This window comes from Gobio gobio (genome assembly GCF_949357685.1).
Source record: "Gobio gobio genome assembly, chromosome: 10".
Taxonomy (NCBI): domain Eukaryota; kingdom Metazoa; phylum Chordata; class Actinopteri; order Cypriniformes; family Gobionidae; genus Gobio; species Gobio gobio.
In genome coordinates, this window is record NC_137116.1 from 14,508,576 (window position 1) to 14,518,575 (window position 10,000).

Below are 10,000 nucleotides of genomic sequence, written 5' to 3' on the forward strand. Positions count from 1 at the left end.
GGAGAAACCCATAAATAAACACACAACTCTCCGACAATCACACATTAGAGCTACACTGATGAAAACAAACTCACCCGCAGGAGAAGAAGAACAGCGGCGCGCTGACGTCACAGCTGCTTCCGGGAGCACAGGGGCGCGCGCGGCTCACTGCTGCCACCCGCTGGCGGGAAACGACTCTACCGCTATCGTCTTGGCTTGCGTTTAATTATATATATTTTTTAAAAGTATTAATCGAGTTTTAAATGATTGGATTTCATCATTTTAATTATTACAGTACTAAAAAGTAAAGTATTAATTAAGTAGTTTAGAGTTATTTCCTCGCGCGCGCACTTGTTTGGACTGTAGGGGCGCGCGCAGAAACATCCACACACACCATAAACATCATCTCCCAAAACCCATCAAAATGATACCCGTGTCCACAAAATCTACAAGTATATTCATGTTTGCGAATTCATAAGTGAAACCTGAGACGTTGAGGAGTAAACAAACCCTAAAACTTGCGGATGTCGGTGTTTTACAAAAGAAGTTGATTCTCATTACAGATTTTATTAAAATATGGAATCCATTTCACTTCAATTGAGTTATGTATTTATTTATTTCCATCAGAAGCACCATAAGGTAAGCCTTATTTTTTAAAATATATTTCATATCTACTGGGTTGTTTTGTTCTAGAACAGAAAGATATAAATATACCTGTCTAAATGGTCAGGGATGTGTATATTTTAAGGTTTTAATGGGAAATAATAATTATACACTTATAATGTTTATCAAATGTCTCAAAAAAGATGAAATGGATTGATGTGTCTTTATCCTTTAATGTGTTTTTGATTGAGCATTTTTACGCAAGTCATTACAGTAACATAAATACAAACAATAGAAGTATAAAAACATAGCATTTGTTCTCTAAATAAATTAATTACATCATCAAATCAAATAATTACATCAGAATTACATCGAAAGGAATATGGTTTTGGAAATTGTGGATGCATTTGAACCATTTCATAATATTCCCTGCTGAAAAAAATAACTAAAACCAGCTTAAGCTGTTTGGCTGGTCTTAGCTGGAGTCTGGTCATAACTGGTCTAGCAGGCTGGTTTTAGAGGGGTTTGAACACTTCTTTAGCTGGTCAGGCTGGCAGACCATCTGACCAACCATCTGAAAACCAGCTGGACAGTGGCTTAAACCAGCTAACACCAGCTGAAAACCAGCTAAAACTAGCTCAACAGCGGCTTATACCAGCTAAATACCGGCTTAAACCAGCTAAAACCAGCTGAACATCGCTTAATCCAGCTTAATCTAGCTGAACACTGGTTTAAACCAGCAGAACACTGGCTTAAATCAGCTAACACAATCTTAAACCAGCGGAACACTGGCTTAAACCAGTTTAAACCAGCAGAACACTGGCTTAAACCAGCTAACACCGACTGAACACCAGTTTAAACCGGCTAAAACTAGCTAAACAGCGGCTTAAACCAGCTAAAACCAGCTTAACCCAGCTGAAAAGCATCTTAAACCAGCTTAAACCAGTTGAACCCTGTCTTAAACCAGTTTAAACCAGCTGAACGGCAGTTTAAACCAGCTAAGACCAACTGAACACTGGCTTAAACCAGCTGGACACCAGTTTATACCAGCTAAAACTAGCTAAACAGCGGCTTAAACCAGCTAAAACCAGCTTAACCCAGCTGAACAGCATCTTAAACCCGCTGAACACTGGCTTAAACCAGCTGAATACCAGCTAAACAGCGGCTTAAACCTGCTAAATATCGGCTTAAACCAGCTAAAACCAGCTGAACACCGGTTTAAACCAGCTAAAACCAGCTGAACACCGGTTTAAACCAGCAGAACACAGGCTGAAGCCAGTTGAACAGCATCTTAAACCAGTTTAAACCAGCTGAACGCCAGTTTAAACCAGGTAAAAATAGCTAAACACCAACTTAAACCAGATGAACACCGGCTTAAACCATCTTAAACCAGTAGAACACAGGCTTAAACCAGTTGAACAGCATCTTAAACCAGTTCAAACCAGCAGAACACAGGCTTAAACCAGTTGAACAGCATCTTAAACCAGTTTAAAACCAGCTGAACGCCAGTTTAAACCAGGTAAAAATAGCTAAACACCAGCTTAAACTATCTTAAACCAGCAGAACACAGGCTTAAACCAGTTGAAAACTGTCTTAAACCAGTTTAAACCAGCTGAACGCCAGTTTAAACCAGGTAAAAAATAGCTAAACACCAGTTTAAACCAGCTGAACACCGGCTTAAACCAGCTTAGACCAGATGAGCATGGGCCTAAACCAGCTAAAACTAGCATAGGCTGGTTTTAGCTGTGTTTTTTTTTCAGCAGGTCACATGTTACAGAAAAACAAATATGAAATATTGGCTTTATTAATTCACAATAATCAGAACGATGAAATAACAGTAATTTTCATATTTTCAAAATCTTCACACGCAATATGTCGGTATACTGTAAATAACGATTTCACATAAAGAACCATCATATTCACAGCCTGCCTGTCTACCCACAACACAGAACATAGCAGCAGCTCTCAGAGAACCTTCCAAAACACCAATGAAGAAGAAGTCAAAGCAAGATCGCTTGGCTTTTTTGCACCGAATAAAAACAAAAACTGAGACAAAAACAACTTTTCTTTTTTTCAAGTAATTCTATCTGCAGATAGGAGCCCTCTGTGTGTCGTCTCATGACCCCTGGTGTTCACGTGTGGTCACTGCAGGCCGGCTCCCACGATCCCTGAAACACCAAACCATCACTGAAGCTTCCAGATTCATTCAAATACACCGCACATCACGACCGGTCCGCTTGAGTTATTACTTCTGCTCACTAAAGCTGCGTTTATGATCATAACTCCAGTAATCAGTGAAATATTCCTCCAGTGTAGATCAGCTGTTCTCTATGTGCAATTTATTCCTGTGATTTATCATCATTCCTCCAGTCTTCAGTGTCACATGACCCTTCTCTAATCACTCTCATGAGGATTTGCATCCAAGCCGCACATCACCAAGTGCAATGCAAAGTGTGGGATGCAGTGGGGTAAAGTGCGCCGCCACTGGACTCTAGAGCAGTGGAGATGTGTTCTCTGAGTGACCAATCACGCTTCTCTGTCTGACGAGTCTGGCTTTGGCGGTTGCCAGGAGAACCGGACTTGCCTGACTGCATTGTGCCAAGTGTAAAGTTTGGTGGAGGGGGGATTATGGGGTGTGGGGGGGGTTGTTTTTCAGGGGTTGGCCCCTTAGTTCCAGTGAAAGGAACTCTTAATGCTTCACCAAGACATTTTGGACAATTTCATGCTCCCGAATTTGTGGGAACAGTTTGGGGACGGCCCCTTCCTGTCCCAGCATGACTGCGCACCAGTGCACACTGATTTAAACCAGCTTAAACCAGCTGAACACCGGCTTAAACCAGCTAAAACTACCTAAACAACGGCTTAAACCAGTTGAACAGCATCTTAAACCAGTTGAACACTGTCTTAAACCAGTTTAAACCAGCTGAACGCCAGTTTAAACCAGCTAAAACTTCCTAATCACCGCCTTAAACCAGTTGAACACTGTCTTAAATGAGCTTAATATCTTAAATGAGCTTAATAAACCAGCTAAACAGCTTAAACCAGATGAACACTGATTTAAACCACCTTAAACCAGCTGAACATCAGCTTAAACTAGTTGAACACTGTCTTAAACCAGTTTAAACCAGCTAAACATCAGCTTAAACCAGTTGAACACTGTCTTAATCCAGTTTAAACCAGCAGAATGCCAGTTTAGACCAGCTAAAAATAGCTAAACAGAGGCTTAAACCAGATGAACACTGATTTAAACCAGCTGAACACCGGCTTAAACCAGTTTAGACCAGCTAAAAATAGCTAAACAGAGGCTTAAACCAGCTGTACACTGATTTAAACCAGCTTAAACCAACTGAACACTAGTTTAAAACCAGCTAAAACTACCTAAACAATGGCTTAAACCAGTTGAACAGCATCTTAAACCAGCTTAAACCAGCTGAACCGCGGCATAAACCAGCTAAAAATAGCTAAACAGAGGCTTAAACCAGAAGAACACCGGTTTAAACCAGATGAACACCGGCTTAAACCAGCTAAAAATAGCTAAACAGAGGCTTAAACCAGATGAACAGCATCTTAAACCAGTTTAAACCAGCTGAATGCCAGTTTAGACCAGCTAAAAATAGCTAAACACTGTCTTAAACCAGCTGAACAGCATCTTAAACCTGTTTAAACCACGAAAGCGTCTCCATAAAGGCATGGATGAGGAGTTTGGTGTGGAGGAACTGGAGTCCTGAGCTCAACCCGATAGAACAGCTTTGGGCTGAATTAGAGCGGAGACTGAGAGCCAGGCCTTCTCCAACATCACTAATGAAGAATCCCCATAAACACACTCCTAAACCTGGAGGAAAGAAGAGCAGAAGCTGTTAAGATCAGAGGATTTGGAGGAACATTTTAACTGTTTTACTGGATTTATGATCAGATGAGCACTCTTTCAGAAACTCTGGACCGGTAGTCTAGAATCTCTCACTTCGCAGATATCAAAATGTGAAAAATGTGTAACTGCATTCGTCTCTCCGTCAGCTCAGCCCTCGGGTCTCTGTTTGCACAGACGTCGATTGTCTCAAAGTCTAAATCTCTGTGGACTCGATCCGCTCCAGGCGAGAAGGCCCCGGCCACGGAGGAGCCAGCGTCTGCAGGGCCGGCGGTTTGGGGTCGCCCGGGGTCACCGGGGTCACCGGGGTCACCGGGACGGGGATGGAGAGGCTGATGGGCGGCGGGGACCCGGGCGTGCTGGTCCGTTTGGCTCCGAGCTGCCCGACCCGCTCCTCCAGGGCCTGGTTCCTCTGCAGCGTCTCCACGTAGCTGAGCTGCAGCTGGGCCTGGTACTTCAGCACCCGCTCCTTCTCGTCCTGCCAGGTGTGGCGCTCTTGGGCGAAGGTGAGGGCCTGGCGCTCGCGCTGCTGCCGCTCCACACTCAGCTCGCCCTGCAGCCGCTCCAGCTGCCGCCTCAGCTCGCCCGCCTCCTGCCGCTGGGCCTTGGCCTCGTCGCTCTGCAGGCTGAGGAACGGGTCGGCGGGCATCGGGTCGGGTGAGCGGGGCGAGTGCAGGCCGGCCCAGGGTAAACTGCTGCTGCCGCTGATGGAGCTCAGGGCCGCCGCGTGATCGCTCCGGCAGCTCAGCTCGCTCAGAGCCCGCTTCAGGCCCAGAACCTCGGCCTCGAACACCACCAGCTTGTCACGCAACATCGACACCTGCACACACACCAAACCAGATTAAATCACATATTTCAAAATAACTAAACAACAGTTTAAACCAGCTGAACGGCAGTTTAGACCAGCTAAAAATACCTAAACGCCGGCTTAAACCAGTTGAACACTGTCTTAAACTAGCTTAAACCAGTTGAACACTGTCTTAAACCAGTTTAAACCAGCTGAACGGCAGTTTAGACCAGCTAAAAATACCTAAACGCCGGCTTAAACCAGTTGAACACTGTCTTAAACTAGCTTAAACCAGTTGAACACTGTCTTAAACCAGTTTAAACCAGCTGAACGGCAGTTTAGACCAGCTAAAAATACCTAAACAGAGGATTAAACCAGCGTAAACGAGCTAAACATCAGCTTAAACCAGATGAACACTGATTTAAACCAGTTTAAACCAGCGTAAACGAGCTTAAAATCAGCTTAAACCAGATGAACACCAGCTTAAACCAGATGAACACTGATTTAAACCAGCTGAACACGAGCTATACATCAGCTAAACATCAGCTTAAACCAGTTGAACACTGTCTTAAACCAGTTTAAACCAGCTGAACGGCAGTTTAGACCAGCTAAAAATACCTAAACGCCGGCTTAAACCAGTTGAACACTGTCTTAAACTAGCTTAAACCAGTTGAACACTGTCTTAAACCAGTTTAAACCAGCTGAACGGCAGTTTAGACCAGCTAAAAATACCTAAACGCCGGCTTAAACCAGTTGAACACTGTCTTAAACTAGCTTAAACCAGTTGAACACTGTCTTAAACCAGTTTAAAGCAGCTGAACAGCAGTTTAGACCAGCTAAAAATACCTAAACGCCGGCTTAAACCAGTTGAACACTGTCTTAAACTAGCTTAAACCAGTTGAACACTGTCTTAAACCAGTTTAAACCAGCTGAACGGCAGTTTAGACCAGCTAAAAATACCTAAACGCCGGCTTAAACCAGTTGAACACTGTCTTAGACTAGCTTAAACCAGTTGAACACTGTCTTAAACCAGTTTAAACCAGCTGAACGGCAGTTTAGACCAGCTAAAAATACCTAAACGCCGGCTTAAACCAGTTGAACACTGTCTTAAACTAGCTTAAACCAGTTGAACACTGTCTTAAACCAGTTTAAACCAGCTGAACGGCAGTTTAGACCAGCTAAAAATACCTAAACGCCGGCTTAAACCAGTTGAACACTGTCTTAAACTAGCTTAAACCAGTTGAACACTGTCTTAAACCAGTTTAAACCAGCTGAACGGCAGTTTAGACCAGCTAAAAATAGCTAAACAGAGGATTAAACCAGCGTAAACGAGCTAAACATCAGCTTAAACCAGATGAACACTGATTTAAACCAGTTTTAACCAGCGTAAACGAGCTTAAAATCAGCTTAAACCAGATGAACACCAGCTTAAACCAGATGAACACTGATTTAAACCAGCTGAACACGAGCTATACATCAGCTAAACATCAGCTTAAACCAGTTGAACACTGTCTTAAACCAGTTTAAACCAGCTGAATGCCAGTTTAGACCAGCTAAAAATAGCTAAACAGAGGATTAAACCAGATGAACACTGATTTAAACCAGCTGAACACCGGCTTAAACCAGTTTAGACCAGCTAAAAATAGCTAAACAGAGGATTAAACCAGCGTAAACGAACTTAAGATCATCTTAAACCAGCTGAACACCGGCTTAAACCAGATGAACACCAGCTTAAACCAGATGAACACTGATTTAAAACCAGCTGAACACGAGCTATACATCAGCTAAACATCAGCTTAAACCAGTTGAACACTGTCTTAAACCAGTTTAAACCAGCTGAACACGAGCTATACATCAGCTAAACATCAGCTTAAACCAGTTGAACACTGTCTTAAACCAGTTTAAACCAGCTGAACACGAGCTATACATCAGCTAAACATCAGCTTAAACCAGTTGAACACTGTCTTAAACCAGTTTAAACCAGCTGAATGCCAGTTTAGACCAGCTAAAAATAGCTAAACAGAGGCTTAAACCAGCGTAAACAAGCTAAACATCAGCTTAAACCAGATGAACACTGATTTAAACCAGTTTAAACCAGCGTAAACGAGCTTAAAATCAGCTTAAACCAGATGAACACCAGCTTAAACCAGATGAACACTGATTTTAAACCAGCTGAACACGAGCTATACATCAGCTAAACATCAGCTTAAACCAGTTGAACACGGTTTTAAACCAGTTTAAACCAGCTGAACGGCAGTTTAGACCAGCTAAAAATAGCTAAACAGAGGATTAAACCAGATGAACACTGATTTAAACCAGCTTAAACCAGCTGAACACCGGCTTAAACCAGTTTAGACCAGCTAAAAATAGCTAAACAGAGGATTAAACCAGCGTAAACGAACTTAAGATCATCTTAAACCAGCTGAACACCGGCTTAAACCAGATGAACACCAGCTTAAACCAGATGAACACTGATTTAAACCAGCTGAACACGAGCTATACATCAGCTAAACATCAGCTTAAACCAGTTGAACACTGTCTTAAACCAGTTTAAACCAGCTGAATGCCAGTTTAGACCAGCTAAAAATAGCTAAACAGAGGATTAAACCAGCGTAAACGAGCTAAACATCAGCTTAAACCAGATGAACACTGATTTAAACCAGTTTAAACCAGCGTAAACGAGCTTAAAATCAGCTTAAACCAGATGAACACCAGCTTAAACCAGATGAACACTGATTTAAACCAGCTGAACACGAGCTATACATCAGCTAAACATCAGCTTAAACCAGTTGAACACTGTCTTAAACCAGTTTAAACCAGCTGAACGGCAGTTTAGACCAGCTAAAAATAGCTAAACAGAGGCTTAAACCAGATGAACACTGATTTTAAACCAGCTGAACACGAGCTATACATCAGCTAAACATCAGCTTAAACCAGTTGAACACTGTCTTAAACCAGTTTAAACCAGCTGAATGCCAGTTTAGACCAGCTAAAAATAGCTAAACAGAGGATTAAACCAGATGAACACTGATTTAAACCAGCTTAAACCAGCTGAATACCGGCTTAAACCAGTTTAGACCAGCTAAAAATAGCTAAACAGAGGATTAAACCAGCGTAAACGAACTTAAGATCATCTTAAACCAGCTGAACACCGGCTTAAACCAGATGAACACCAGCTTAAACCAGATGAACACTGATTTAAAACCAGCTGAACACGAGCTATACATCAGCTAAACATCAGCTTAAACCAGTTGAACACTGTCCTAAACCAGTTTAAACCAGCTGAACACGAGCTATACATCAGCTAAACATCAGCTTAAACCAGTTGAACACTGTCTTAAACCAGTTTAAACCAGCTGAATGCCAGTTTAGACCAGCTAAAAATAGCTAAACAGAGGATTAAACCAGATGAACACTGATTTTAAACCAGCTGAACACGAGCTATACATCAGCTAAACATCAGCTTAAACCAGTTGAACACTGTCTTAAACCAGTTTAAACCAGCTGAATGCCAGTTTAGACCAGCTAAAAATAGCTAAACAGAGGATTAAACCAGATGAACACTGATTTAAACCAGCTTAAACCAGCTGAACACCGGCTTAAACCAGTTTAGACCAGCTAAAAATAGCTAAACAGAGGATTAAACCAGCGTAAACGAACTTAAGATCATCTTAAACCAGCTGAACACCGGCTTAAACCAGATGAACACCAGCTTAAACCAGATGAACACTGTTTTAAAACCAGCTGAACACGAGCTATACATCAGCTAAACATCAGCTTAAACCAGTTGAACACTGTCTTAAACCAGTTTAAACCAGCTGAATGCCAGTTTAGACCAGCTAAAAATAGCTAAACAGAGGATTAAACCAGCGTAAACGAACTTAAGATCATCTTAAACCAGCTGAACACCGGCTTAAACCAGATGAACACCAGCTTAAACCAGATGAACACTGATTTAAAACCAGCTGAACACGAGCTATACATCAGCTAAACATCAGCTTAAACCAGTTGAACACTGTCTTAAACCAGTTTAAACCAGCTGAATGCCAGTTTAGACCAGCTAAAAATAGCTAAACAGAGGATTAAACCAGATGAACACTGATTTTAAACCAGCTGAACACGAGCTATACATCAGCTAAACATCAGCTTAAACCAGTTGAACACTGTCTTAAACCAGTTTAAACCAGCTGAACACCGGCTTAAACCAGTTTAGACCAGCTAAAAATAGCTAAACAGAGGCTTAAACCAGATGAACACTGATTTAAACCAGTTGTCAGTAAATGCCTCTGCGTTACTGCATTAATGATACACACAGGTACAGTAGGTATTTGATATATTGGCAGTAACACACGCACATTTATCATATTTGTTGTGCTTGATTTAAAATTAAAGGTGCTTTAAAAAGTCCTTGAAAGTCCTTAAATCTGGTGTTGATGAAAGAGTGGGAACCCTGATTTACATCAGTGCGCGTTCCTCTTTGATGGGTTGTTCATTTTAAACGGTTGATGGGTAAAGTATTCTTAAATATCTAAAAAAATTCGTAATAAATAATTATTCATGGTATTTTGAAGTGCCCACGATAACATTATTGAGCATGTTCATTATTGCGGTATATCGTATTACCGTTTACCGGCACATGTCTAGAAGTGAGTAACTCTGATGATCTGTTAGTGGGTGGGATATATTAGGCAGCAAGTGAACATTTAGTCCTCAGAGTTGATGTGTTAGAAGCAGGAGAAATGGACAAGAGTGAGGATTTGAGGGCC

General features: G+C 41.9%; 2 protein-coding genes across 5 annotated transcripts in view; both read right to left on the reverse strand.

Annotated features, from left to right (window-relative positions):
- ubox5 (U-box domain containing 5) overlaps positions 1-118 on the reverse strand; it is a 27,560-nt gene extending 27,442 nt beyond the window's left edge. For 2 of the 4 annotated variants that reach the window (XM_079827520.1, XM_079827518.1), the window contains exon 1: positions 1-82. This exon is cut by the window's left edge and continues 134 nt beyond it. The gene's annotated coding sequence lies outside the window, so the exon portion shown is untranslated. The other 2 variants (XM_079827517.1, XM_079827519.1) reach the window with 2 other exon arrangements.
- Positions 119-4,643: 4,525 nt separating this feature from the next.
- Positions 4,644-10,000, reverse strand: part of lzts3b (leucine zipper, putative tumor suppressor family member 3b) — a gene marked incomplete at both ends in the record, with an annotated part of 27,902 nt that continues 22,545 nt past the window's right edge. Inside the window, one exon of the mRNA XM_079826569.1 lies at positions 4,644-5,267. Within this exon, the coding sequence (XP_079682695.1) occupies positions 4,644-5,267 (624 nt within the window). The remainder of the gene's footprint in view (positions 5,268-10,000) is intronic.